We start from the raw sequence: 13,475 nt of genomic DNA, 5'->3' as shown, positions 1-13,475 counted from the left end.
GCAACTGGATGGATGCTTCGGGCTTTCACTAAAGTGAGGACCACAGGGAGAAGCAGATATGGTGCTGTCAGGGTAAAATGGCAGGTTCAATTTGGGAACTGTTGAGTTAGAGGTATCCATGTGATGTTCAAGAAGGGATGAGAAGTTCCAGTTACAATATACATAGATCCTGGGGATGTAATGTACAGCATGGGAACTATAGTTAACAATTCTGTATCGTGTATTTGAAAGCCGCTAAGAGAGTAGATCTTAAAAGTTATTATCACCAGAAAAGAAAGTTTGTAATTATGTGTGGTGATGGATGTTAGCTAAGCATGGTAATCATTTAATAATATATCTATATATCAAATTATTATGTGGTACACCTAAACCTAGTGTTATATGTCTATTATATACCAATTAAAATATGTATGGGAAAAAGAAAAGAAGGGATGGAAAGTGAGATGTTGCACTGAAGGGCACAATATCTGAGATGGAGACAGAAATTCAAGAATCATCAGCCTTTAGATTCAAGAGATGAGAAGTGGAGAGGTGTAAGAAGAGTCACAGAAACACCTGCACAACCTACCCTCATTCCCACCTGACCCTTCCTGGCTTCTCTCACATGTAACAGGTATTCTCATCAATAAGGAGGAAGATGTAAGTATGGTCAAGATGGAGGCGTAATCAGAGGAAGTAGAAAGTAGGAACTTGAGGCCCCATGGAGAAAGTGAACAGGCCACACAAGGAAGATGACACCCTGAGAGATTACCATCTGAAGGGAAGGAGAACTTAGTGGGAGACATGTGTCTGTTTTTCTGCGGGCCTGACTCAACATGGCCATTGTGTTGGAGACACACTGGAGTTGATTAACAGGTCTGCAGTGTGGATCCTGAAGTGTTAAGAGTGGGAAGAAAGTGAGCCAGGGGTAAAAGCTGTGCATGAGGAGGAACATGTGAAATAAGCTTTGTAAATGGTGAAATGTAAGTCTAGTTATTTTCCGGAAGAATAAACAAAATCACACGGGCCTAATCAAGATAGAAGACAAAATCAAAGCTAAGAGCACTCTTGCCCAAGAAAATTCCGTGTTCCAGGTTTGGGAGAAGTAACCAGGCCCTAGAGCAGGACCTGTGTTTCAAGATGGAGAAATTCTAAGAGCCTTTCCGTAGTTTAATTAGCGTATGAAAGTCTTTGGATACGTGAAACTTCCGTAGGGCACTGTGTGTGTGGGAGGCACTTAGACTGTCCATGGCATGACATCAGGCAACTCATTTTCTCTCCTTAGTCCTGGTTGACCCCTTACAGTTCTCACACACCCAGGAAATTGGTGTTCAAATCACTCTCTAATCTTTGGTGCCTTGCTACTGATATTCTCCATTGGTCATCCCTTCCTCAACTCATCTTCCCCCATTTGCTCCCCACTGGTTGATTACATCAAGCTTTTCTAGGGAAGAAGATAATCATCCCTCCCAGTTCTCTCTAAGACATTTGGCTTCTCTAGGCCTCGTCTTCATGCCCGGGACTATCCAAATGAAAGCCAAGGACATTCTCTATAGGCTGCAGGTGTCTAAAGCCAGGGCCATCGTGGCTGGGGATGAAGTGGCCCAGGTAGTGGACACTGTGGCCTCTGACTGCCCTTCTCTGAAAATGAAGCTACTCGTATCTGAGAAAAGCCGGGATGGGTGGCTGGACTTTAAGACACTACTACGGTGAGTTTCTACATGTCTCAGCCTGTGTTTTCACCAAAAGTGGAAACTGAACAAACCACTTATGTGTATGTGCTTTATTTGGGAGCTCCAGCGAGCAGAGTGTGGGACGGGGTAGTGTGAAGCAGGGATGAAGGAAAAGCTAATTTAAGAGTTTATTACTGAGTCACTGCATGCGATAAGTGGGCTTGATCTGCAGGGACCTCACAGAATGCCTCTCAGCATTATCCACTGAAGGACTGACAATCTTTGAGCCATCAGCCTCTGATCCCCATTGGTGGACGGTTGTATGGGGGTGGGTATCATCTACCCCATACTTCCAGGCTGCATATGCATACATGCAGATCAGGCTCAGAGTCCCATGCCATCATGGCAACAGAGAAATCCTGGGGCACAAAGTGAATCAGCCATAGTCCACACCAGAAGCACCACCAAGTGGATTGAAATGCCCAGAGCTGTTTACTGCAAACCTGGCAGGAATCAGAGGTGAGGCCAAGAGCATCTGAGGTAAAATGCAGAGGATGATATAGTAAATATCCTCCTCTCACCCTCTGTATCTCTAAGCTAGGCTTCTAAAGCAGAGGACTCTATTAGTCCTTCCAGCAGTGTATGGCAGGCTTGGCTGTAAGAATGCATTTCCTGTCACATGTCTGGACTCCCTCCATTAGAGACACAGACCTTAAGAAACCCCTAAGGAGAACAAAAGCTTTTTCTAATGTCATGGTCTTTAAGATAACTGTCAGAGAAGTTGACAACATGCAACCAGCTTTGAAAGACTTGAAATTGGGACACTAGAGGAGATGTTCAAGAGAGGGAAGTCAAGGGAATAGAGGAGGTTGTATTGTGAAAACTGATACTAAATGAGCACCTACTATTAACTGGTATCCTGTGAGGGCTCCCAACAACAATCAGGTTAACATTTATGGAGTTTTTGCCAAGCAAGTTGCTCATTTTCTTTGTGTTACAGTTAATTTTCTCAGTAACTCTATGAGATGGATATTATTGATGACATTTCACAGATACAGAAAGTGAAACTCAAAGAAGTGAAATAAATAGTCTGAAGTCACATCAAGTGCCAAATCTGAGTGGGTTTTGAGCCCAGGTGTGACTGACTCAGAATCCCTTGATCTTAATCATTCATAAGCACCCCTTCTGAAGTGGGTTGGCTGACTTGCCAGCATGAGGGAAGATGGGAAAAGATGAGTCGCCGGGACATCTAGTGTCCTAGGGAGATCTGAGAATGTGACAGTCTGTGTCTTTGTCAGAGAAGCATCTACCACTCATTGCTGTGTAGAGACTGGAAGCCAAGAAGCAGCTGCCATCTACTTCACCAGTGGGACTAGTGGCCTTCCCAAGATGGCAGAACACTCCCACTCAAGCCTGGGCATCAAGGCCAAGATGGATGCTGGGTAAGAGAAACCCTTTCTCTCTACAGAAAACTACATGACCAGGGCTTGAGACTTTTCTGAGCTCAAGTCCAGTTCTCTTTGCATGGGCTACCATCTGCTGCTTCTGAGAAAGACAGTTGGGAAGCCGGGCAAGAGGGAGCATGGCTTAGCAAGCTGGGTATCGAGTGACCTTTGGTGGGACATTTTTGTTCCAGATAACTTGGGATCTCTAAACCTCTTCAGTGCTTTGAGCCATGTGTCTAATAGGATTAGCACAAGGTCTATGTGCATTTCCCCTTCCAGTCCATATATGGACCACATCTTGTTTATCCATTCATCTGTTGAAGGGCATCTCGGCTCTTTCCACAGTTTGGCTATTGCAGACATTGCTGCTATGAACATTAGGGTGCATATGGCCCTTCTTTTCACTACATCTGTGTCTTTGGGGTAAATACCCAGGAGTGCAATTGCTGGGTCATAGGGTAGCTCTATTTTTAAATTTTTTAGGAATCTCCACACTGTTTTCCAAAGTGGCTGTACCAACTTGCATTCCCACCAACAGTGTAAGAGGGTTCCCCTTTCTCCACAACCTCTCCAACATTTGTTGTTTCTCTCCCTGTCCATTTTTGCCATTCTGACTGGTGTAAGGTGGTATCTCAATGTGGTTTTGATTTGAATTTCCCTGATGGCTAATGATGATGAACATTTTTTCCTGTGTCTGTTAGCCATTTGTATGTCTTCTTCAGAGAAGTGTCTGTTCATGGTCTTCTGCCCATTTTTTGACTTGATTATTTGTTTTTTGGGTGTTGAGTTTGAGAAGTTCTTTATAGATCTTGGATACCAGCCCTTTATCTGTAGCGTCATTTGCAAATATCTTCTCCCATTCTGTGGGTTGCCTCTTTGTTTTGTTGACTGTTTCCTTTGCTGTGCAGAAGCTTTTTATCTTGATGAAGTCCCAAAAGTTCATTTTTGCTTTTGTTTCACTAGTTTTTGGAGATGTATCTTGAAAGAAGTTGCTGTGGACGATGTCAAAGAGGTTACTGCCTATGTTTTCCTCTAGGATTCTGATGGATTCCTGTCTCACATTAAGGTCTTTCATCCATTTTGTGTTTATCTTTGTGAATGGTGTTAGAGAATGGTCGAGTTTCATTCTTCTGCATGTGGCTGTCCAATTTTCCCGCACCATTTATTGAAGAGACTGTCTTTTTTCCATTGCATGTTTTTTCCTGCTTTGTCGAAGATTATTTGACCATAGAGTTGAGGGTCCATATCTGGGCTCTCTATTCTCTTCCATTGGTCTATATGTTTGTTTTTATGCCAGTACCATGCTGTCTTAGTGATCACTGCTTTGTAATATAGCTTGAAATCAGGCAACATGATGCCCCCAGCTTTGTTTTTCTTTTTCAACATTTCCTTGGTGATTCAGGGTCTTTTCTGATTCCATACAAATTTTAGGATTGTTTGTTCCAGCACTTTGAAAAATGTCATTGGAATTTTGATTGGGATGGCATTGAAGGTATAGATTGCTCTTGGTAGCATAGACATTTTAACAATGTTTATTCTTCCGATCCATGAGCATGGAATATTTTTCCATCTTTTTGTGTCTTCTTCAATTTCTTTCATGAGTGTTCTGTAGTTCCTAGAGTATAGATCCTTTACCTCTTTGGTTAGGTTTATTCCAAGGTATCTTATGGTTTTTGGTGCTATTGTAAAGGGAATCGTTTCTCTAATTTCTCTTTCTACAGTTGCGTTGTTTGTGTATAAGAAAGCAACTGATTTCTGTGCATTGATTTTGTATCCTGCCACATTACTGAATTGCTGGATGAGTTCTAGTAATTTGGGGGTGGAGTCTTTTGGATTTTCCACATAGGTTATCATGTCGTCTGCGAAAAGAGAGAGTTTGACTTCTTCTTTGCCAATTTGAATACCTTTGATTTCGTTTTGTTGTCTGATTGCTGTTGCTAGGACTTCTAGTACTATGTTGAACAACAGTGGTGAGAGTGGGCATCCTTGTCGTGTTCCTGATCTTTAGGGAAAGGCTCTCAGCTTTTCCCCATTGAGAATGATACCCGCTGTGAGTTTTTTATAGATGGATTTTATGAACTTGAGGAATGTTCCCTCTATCCCTATACTCTGAAGAGTTTTAATCAGGAAAGGATGTTGTATTTTGTCAAATGCTTTTTCTGCATCAATTGAGAGGACTATATGGTTCTTCTCCTTCCTCTTATTAATGTGTTCTGTCACATTGATTGATTTGTGAATATTGAACCACCCTTGCATCCCAGGGATAAATCCCACTTCGTCGTGGTGGATGATGCTTTTAATGTATTGTTGGATCCTATTAGCTAGGATTTTGTTGAGGATTTTGGAATCCATATTCATCAGGGATATCAGTCTGAAATTCTCCTTTTTGATGGGGTCTTTGCCTGGTTTGGGGATTAAGGTAATGCTGGCCTCATAGAATGAGTTTGGAAGTTTTCCTTCTGTTTCTATTTGTTGAAACAGCTTCAGTAGAATAGGTATTATTTCTTTTTTGAATGTTTGGTAGAATTCCCCAGGGAATCCATCAGGCCCTGGACTCTTGTTTTTTGGGAGGGTTTTGATCACTGCTTCAATCTTGTTACTGGTTATTGGCCTCTTCAGGTTGTCAGTTTCTTCCTGTTTCAGTCTTGGCAGCTTATAGGTTTCCAGGAAGGCCTCCATTTCATCTAGGTTGCTCAGTTTATTGGCATATAGTTCTTGATAATAATTTCTAATAATTGTTTCTATTTCCTTGGTGTTAGTCATGATCTCTCCCCTTTCATTCATAATTTTATTAATTTGGGTCCTTTCTCTTTTCTTTTGGATAAGTCTGGCCAGTGGTTTATCGATCTTATTAATTTTTCAAAGAACCAGCTTCTAGTTTCGTTGATCTGATCTACTGTGTTTCTGGTTTCTAATTCATTGATTTCTGCTCTAATTTTAATTATTTCTCTTCTAATGCGTGGCTCAGGCATCATTTGTTGCTTTTTCTCTAGTTCTTTAAGGTGTAGAGTTAGTTGGTAAATTCAGGATTTTTCTATTTTTTTGAGTGAGGCTTGGATGGCTATGAATTTCCCCCTTAGGACCGCAGTATCCCATAGGTTTTGGACCGATGTGTTTTCGTTCTCATTGATTTCCATGAATTGTTTAAGTTCTTCTTTGATTTCCTGGTTGACCCAAACATTCTTGAGCAGAGTGGTCTTTAGCTTCCAAGTGTTTGAATTTCTGCCAAATTTTTTCTTGTGATTGAGTTCCAATTTTAAAGCATTACCATCTGAGAATATGCAGGGAATAATCTCAGTCTTTTGATATCGGTTGAGACCTATTTGTGACCCAGTATGTGGTCTATTCTGGAGAAAGTTTATGTGCGCTCGAGAAGAATGAGTATTCTGTAGTTTTAGGGTGGAATGTTCTCTAAATATCTATGAGGTCCATCTTGTCCAAAATATCATTCAAAGCTCTTGTTTCCTTGTTGATTTTCTGCTTAGATGATCTGTCCCTTCCTGAGATTGGAATATTGAGGTCTCCTACAATTAATGTATTGTTATCAATATGACTCTTTATTTTGGTTAACAGTTGCTTATGTAGATGGCTGCTCCCATGTTGGGGGCATAGATATTTACAATTGTTAGATCTTCTTGTTGGATAGACCCTTTAAGAATGATATAGTGTCCTTCTGTGTCTCTAATTACAGACTTTAGTTTAAAATCTAATTTGTCTGATATAAGAACTCATACCCTAGCTTTCTTTTGAGGTCCGCTGGCATGGAAGGTGGATCTCCATCCCTTCACTTTCAGTCTGGATGATGTATCTTTAGGTTCAAAATGAGTCTCTTGTAGGCAGCATATGGATGGGTCCTGTCTTTTTATCCAATCTGCAACCCTGTGCCGTTTTATGGGAGCATTTAGGCCATTCACGTTGAGAGTGATTATTGAAAGATATGAATTAATTGTCATCATGTTGCCTGTGAAAACGTTGTTTTTATAGATTGACCCTGTAAATTTCTGTTGTATATGACTCTTGGGGTCTTTCTCCTTTTATAGAACGCCGCTTAATATTTCTTGCAGGACGGGCTTAGTGGTCACATATTCTTTCAGTTTCTGCCAGTCGCGGAAGCTCTGCATCTCTCCATCCATTCTAAATGACAGCCTTGCTGGATAAAGTATTCTTGGCTGCATGTTCTTCTCATTTAGTAGGCTGAATATGTCTTGCCAGGCCTTTCTGGCTTGCCATGTCTCTGTGGATAGGTCTGACGTTATTCTGATATTCCTCCCTCTGTACGTAAGGAATCTCTTCCCCCTAAGTGCCCTTAAGATGGTTTCCTTGGTTCTAAGATTTGCAAGTTTACTATTACGTGCCAGGGTGTTGGCCTCTTTTCGTTGATCTTCGGATGGGTCCTCTCTGCCTCTAGGACATGAATATTTGTTTCACTCCCCAGATTAGGGAAGTTCTCAGCTACGATTTGGTCAAATACATCTTCTAGTCCTCTCTCTCTCTCCACTCCCTCCGGGATTCCAGTTATGCTGACATTGGAATGCTTCATGGTGTCACTTATTTCTCTGATTCTATTTTCATAGATTCTGAGTTGTTTTTCAGTAGCCTCCTCTTTTCCCTTTTTATCTATTATATTGTCTTCCAGGTCGCTTATTCGTTCTTCTGCCTCACTTACCCTAGCTGTTTGATTATCTAGATTGGATTGGATCTCATTGATAGCATTTTTAAGTTCTGCCAGTTCAGCTTTCATTTCTGTCCTTAGAGACTCTTTGTTGCCATTAATTGATTTCTCCATTCTATCCATTGTCTTCACAATTGCTAGCCTGAATTCCATCTCCCACATCTTGGTTATATCTGCGTTCATTTGTAAATCTGCAGCATAAGTCATAATCTCTGAGTCTTTTCTATTTTGGGGTTTCCTCCTCCTAGTCATTCTGTTGATGGGTGGTTGAGGGAATGTATAGAGTCCAAATTATTGACCAGAACCCAAGCAAGATGCACCTGTTTTCTTGGGACCTTAGGGTTGCTGGCCTCTTGTTTTCCCAGCCTGTCTTCTGGGGGAGGGGCCTGCCGCGCTGTTACTCAGGCAACCCTGTTTGGGCAGAGTTGCCGTGACCCCTGTGGCGGGGGATGGGCTCAGCAGGAATCAGTTTTTGGGGCTTTTGTTCTCTGGCGGCTTTCCCTGGTGGCTTTCTGCGTCTCTTCCGCGAGTCAGAGCAGAAGAGACCATTTCCAACCCTCTGCCTCAGAGCAGAGAGACCGCATTCTGTTCTTCCGTGAGCTCTTCAGGCCACACTGTCTCCGTTTCTGTCCGTGCTGCTATAAACTGCAGCAGTCTGGGTTGTGCGCCCCTCCGCAGCACCCACAGTCCTGCCTCCAGGTTGGGGCATGTCTCTGCCCTTTGTGCTTCTAAAACCCCCAGCCGCTCCCAGTTCGCATGCGTGACCCCGCCACTCTGGGTTTCCGCCCCCGGGGGCTGCCCTAAAGTCCTTTCCCCCCCACTACTGGTCTGCGAGTCTGTGCCCCATCCCCAGCGCACGAGGCTGTCGCTCACCATCAGTGTAGGGTCCCCATGGACAGGTTCCCTCCCACTGCCTTTTATCCTCCGATATCTGATATCTGCCCGCAGAATCATGGCTCCCCGCTTCGTACCTCAAAACCAACTGCCTGCAATATTCTGTTTTTAGAGATCCAGATCTTCTTACATCTAAGGCTGATTTCATGGGCTCAGAATGGTCTGGTAGATATCCAGCTCAATTCCGGGGGCCAGTTGAAATAGGGTCCCCTACTCCTCCGCCATCTTTTCTTCTCCGAGGTGTTGCAAGGCCACTTTTTAGAATATTCACTTAGATGTCTTTTGTTAGTAAACATTTTCTGGGTGGTTACCTCATGCCAAAAACTGTATTAAGTTCTGGGGATAAAATGAGAATGAGACCCAATTATCAGTTAGGTCATGTCAGCTGGGATTACAGCTTCTGAATACTCGCTCCTTCTTGAAATAGGACATGCGGCTAGAACAACTCTCCTTCCCTCCGCCTGCTTATACTTATGTATAAGTGCTACAAACACACACACACACTTGCGCACACCCACCCCTACCCCCCCATACGTGCTCGTGCTCCGCCCACCCCATCATGCACTCACGTATTTGTATGTACATGTATTTCTTCTATATTCTCAGCATATGGACAGACCTGCAAGCCTCTGACATAATGTGGACCATATCAGACACGGCTTGGATACTGAACATCTTGACTTCATTTTTGGAACCTTGGACAGCAGGAGCATGCACATTTATCCATCTCTTGCCAAAGTTTGACCCAGTAGTCATTGTAAAGGTAAGACAGGATCCAGTTTGCACCAGAAGGTCAGAGGTAGCCCAAGGTTTGCACACTCCGGTTTATTTCAGTTTCTTTTCAATTCAGCAAATATTTACTAACTCTTGCCACATGGATGGACAGTATTTGGTAAGTAAGATGGAAATGGTCCCTGCCCTCCTTGAGCTCCTGGTCCAGGAAAGGAGAGAGACCCATATACAGTTAAAAGGAATATATTTAGGAGGCAGTTATCATTGGCCATTCATTCACTCAAAATATTTAATGGGCTCTTGCTTTGGTGTTGAGTATCAGACTTTTTCCTGTGGAACTTCATGGGACAGCCATTAAATAAAATGTACATGTTACATGACCCTGGAGGAACAAAGCAATGGAAATGGGTTTCTTTGCTTGAAAATGCACACCCTGTGTTGGATTCTACAACATAGATGGGGAGATGGGCCATTAATGTCCTGGGGCCTCCAGGTCTCTGAAGCAGTTGATGGCCCACTCAGACTTCTGTTTGGCTGGCACCAGAGACCCTGGGAGCAAACTGAGGCATGGTTGGCATACTTAAAGGTCAAAAGGTCAGGCATGGTCTGGATTCTCTCAAGAGATTCTCTTCAGATGGTTCCGTCATTCTCTGTTTTAAACAAATTTAAACAGAGTAAGTGCCTTCTTCTGAAAAGGATTTGAAGTGGCTTTTATTAAATGATACAAGTGGAAAACAGCAACATGAAAACAGATGTAAAATTGTAAAGCATATTAGGAAAATATAGGGTGGAGATGTCAGTGGGTTGAGGGGGGTAGGATGAAGGGGATTAAGGAGAAGTATAGCAAATGAGTAGCCGATTGTTTGTTGGGCTTCCTGTAAAGCAAAGCAATAAGGGAAATGAGAAAATTTTCATCACTTATACCAGTTCATCATGAACACTCAGAGGAGGGACACCTGGGTGGCTCAGATGGTTAAGCATCTGCCTTCGGCTCAGGTCATGATCCCCAGGGTCCTGGGATAGAGTCCCGCATTGGGCTCCTTGCTCAGCGGGGAGCCTGCTTCTCCCTCTGCCCCTCCCCCTGCTTGTCTTCATGCTTGCGCGCGCTCTCTCTCTCTCTGACAAATAAATAAAATAGTTTTTTTTTTTAAAGGACACTTAGAGGAAATAATTGTGTGATGTGCTAATGTTAATGCTTTTTTTTCTAGACATTTTTGCCTGAATCACTCTTTGTAATAAATTATGCACAAAGCAAAACATGGGATGGAGGTGGTGTTGCATCACAGTTAAAAGTATGGGCCAGAAATGCTGATTCCACACCCTGCTGGTTGTATGACCTTGGGCAAATTATTTAACCCTCTGACTCACAGTTTTCCCTTCTTAAAATGTGGGTGTTAATATACACTCCATGAGGTTATCGTGAGAATTCAATGAGATAGCACAGGGCTGACAAGTATTCAGTAGTACCTATTTTTAATAACACTTTTACTGAATTGTTTATAGGCACTTCTGAGTTTTTTCTTTAAGATTTATTTATTTGAGAGAGAGTGTGCATGTGTGACCAAGGGGAAGGGCAAAGGGAGAGGGAGAGAGAGAATCCTCAAGCATACGCCCTGCTGAATATGGAACCCAATGAGGGGCTGGATCCAAGGACCCTGAGATCATGACCCGAGCCAAGACCAAGAGTCGGCTGCTTAACTGACTGAGCTACCCAGGTGCCCTGGTGCTTTTAACTTTTCAAAGCACTTTTATACCTGAATTATGTCCCAAAAATAGCTTCAGGAAAATAGGGCTGGAATTAATCTGTTAACAAAGCTAGTCCTGGAAGGTTAAGTGACTTAACCAAGACCATATGTCCAATTTGTAACACTGACTGAGCTCCTTCCCTTGGTGACTGGAGGTTTACATAATTCTAGAGGTGTGTTAGTGGGGGCGAGTCATTAAAGTGGCAGGAACAGTAAGCCAGGATTTGACAAAAATGTTCCAAATGAGTCCTGGACCCTTTCTCTGTAATTATAGGTGGTTATTTCTTTGTTATTTTTGGCTTGAGGATTTGGCCTGAAATAGACAGAATAAAGAAGGTAAGATTTAAATCCAGAGCCCACCTCCAGGGCCCATGCTTGCAACCACTGTGTATGCTGATAAGTTCAGCACCTAATCTGGTGGTTGGTGTCAGCCAGCTCTCTCCCTCTAGGTGTTGTCCAGCTATCCAATCAACAGCATGGTAGGAGCACCCATTGTTTACCGGATGTTGGTACAACAGGATCTTTCTAGGTGATGGGGCTTTGGGGGTTGGTTTGAGCCTCCGGGTTTATTGGTCCATCCTCCTGCCTCCACCACATACACATATGCTCGTCTCTCTGACCTGTTAAGCATGGGTTGCCCTCATCATTAAAGTACCTGGAATCCTCTTTAGGCCTGGACAGGGTTTTGTTCCAGGGAGGCTCAGGGGGAACATTTACCTCCTTTCTCTCCTTCAGTTACAAGTTCCCACATCTCCAGAACTGCTTCAGTGGAGGAGAGACCCTCCTTCCAGACACTTTGGAGAACTGGAGGGCCCAGACAGGACTGGACATCCGAGAGTGCTATGGCCAGACAGAAACGGTACCTGCTCCTACGGCAACCATGGGCTGGTGCACCCGGTGGGCTTCAAAAGGCTCTCTGATAATAAAAACATGAGCCACTACTTATTCATGCACTTATTCAATAAACATTTATTGAGCACCTGCTGTGGAATAGGTATTGACAATTGAACAGAAACGAAGTAGCCAGAGCTCCTCCTCTCCTGGACATTACGTTCTAGTGGTATTGGGGGGCTGAGATGTAAACTAATAGATACATGACATGGCAGACAGTGAGATGTTCTGTGGAGGAAAGTAAAGCAGGTGACATGAGGTGACGTGGGATGAGGGACTGGTATTTCCAAAATGGTTGTCAGGAAAGTCCTCTGTAATGGGGTAACATTTTAGCAGAGACCCAAATTCATCAAGCATGTCAGACTCTGTCCTAAGCTGCTCAGACTAAAGTGAGGAATGGGGAGAAGAACCCAGTAAGCCCCCCACCTTGCCTGCTGAGATGTCTTCTTGGAACTCTTGGGGCCCCCTCTTGGGGCCCCCCAAAATTTACTTTGTATTGCTCTAAACTCTGCTGCTTTATCAAAACAACCTGAGGAATAGTTTCCCCAGCAAATTTTCCCCAGCCACCTTGCCTTTTACCTGTGACACTCAGTACCTCTGGCCTCCTCTCCACTCTTTTATCCTACACCCCTTTACCGCTAATGGGTCCCCCTGGCAGGATTCCTGAGAGGGATTATGGATGAGAGCACTGTGATGGGGAAGAGCTTTGCAAATGTGGGTGAGGACAGTGGATGTGTGGCAAGGGCTTCTAGCCTTTCAGAAAAAGCCATGTTTAGGGAATATTCCTTTAAACACCAGCATCTCTGTAGGATTCATTTTAGGATTCAAGCAGAGCTAGCTCTCTTATGGGAAGTAATTTAATCCCATACTGTTTTAAAGGACTTTTGTAGTCTATGGACCCTTATTAAAGTTTAGCTCCCTCAAAATAGATTAAAATGTGGCTGTCAGATCCTTTTCCCTGGGTAGGGGTCAGTTGGAATGCTTTCTAAACAATGTAGTGCAACCCCCAGGGTAGGGGTTCCAGTAAACTGGAGGAAGCCAGGAACAGGACTATGTTAAGATCTGCTCTGCTCTGCTAAATCTTTTTTTGTTTTTTTTCTGTGACCCCTCCTGAGGTTTGCCAATCTGTCTACCAATCTTTTGCAGGGACTCACTTGCAGAGTTTCCAAGACCATGAAAATCAAACCTGGTTACCTGGGAACTGCTATTCCCCATTATGATGTGCAGGTTTGTTAGGGGCTCTAAGGAGGGAGGGAAAAATAGGGAATGCACTAATTTTTCAGGAATTTATTTATTACCTTGTTCACTGAGGAAAAATCATGGAAATTAAAGATATTTAAATAATATTTAAAAAAGAAGGGTAATGATGAAAAGAAGGGAGGGAGGGAGGAAAGATGAAAGAAAATTAATCATATCCTTTTTTTTATTATGTTACATTAATCAC

At 43.1% G+C, this 13,475-nt stretch overlaps 1 protein-coding gene across 1 annotated transcript in view; it reads left to right on the top strand.

Annotated features, from left to right (window-relative positions):
- Window positions 1-1,347: 1,347 nt before the first annotated feature.
- Window positions 1,348-13,475, top strand: part of LOC118024126 (acyl-coenzyme A synthetase ACSM2B, mitochondrial-like) — a gene marked incomplete at its 5' end in the record, with an annotated part of 27,671 nt that continues 15,543 nt past the window's right edge. The window contains 6 exon segments of the mRNA XM_035025689.1: window positions 1,348-1,688; window positions 2,951-3,094; window positions 9,270-9,426; window positions 11,590-11,669; window positions 11,876-11,999; window positions 13,178-13,258. Coding sequence (XP_034881580.1) covers window positions 1,348-1,688; window positions 2,951-3,094; window positions 9,270-9,426; window positions 11,590-11,669; window positions 11,876-11,999; window positions 13,178-13,258 — 927 coding nt within the window.

Source organism: Mirounga leonina, unplaced genomic scaffold (genome assembly GCF_011800145.1).
Source record: "Mirounga leonina isolate KUSES-001 unplaced genomic scaffold, KU_Mleo_1.0 Mir_196, whole genome shotgun sequence".
Lineage (NCBI taxonomy): Eukaryota > Metazoa > Chordata > Mammalia > Carnivora > Phocidae > Mirounga > Mirounga leonina.
The sequence above is the reverse complement of the archived record's forward strand: the minus strand, read 5'-3'. Positions and strand labels throughout refer to the sequence as shown.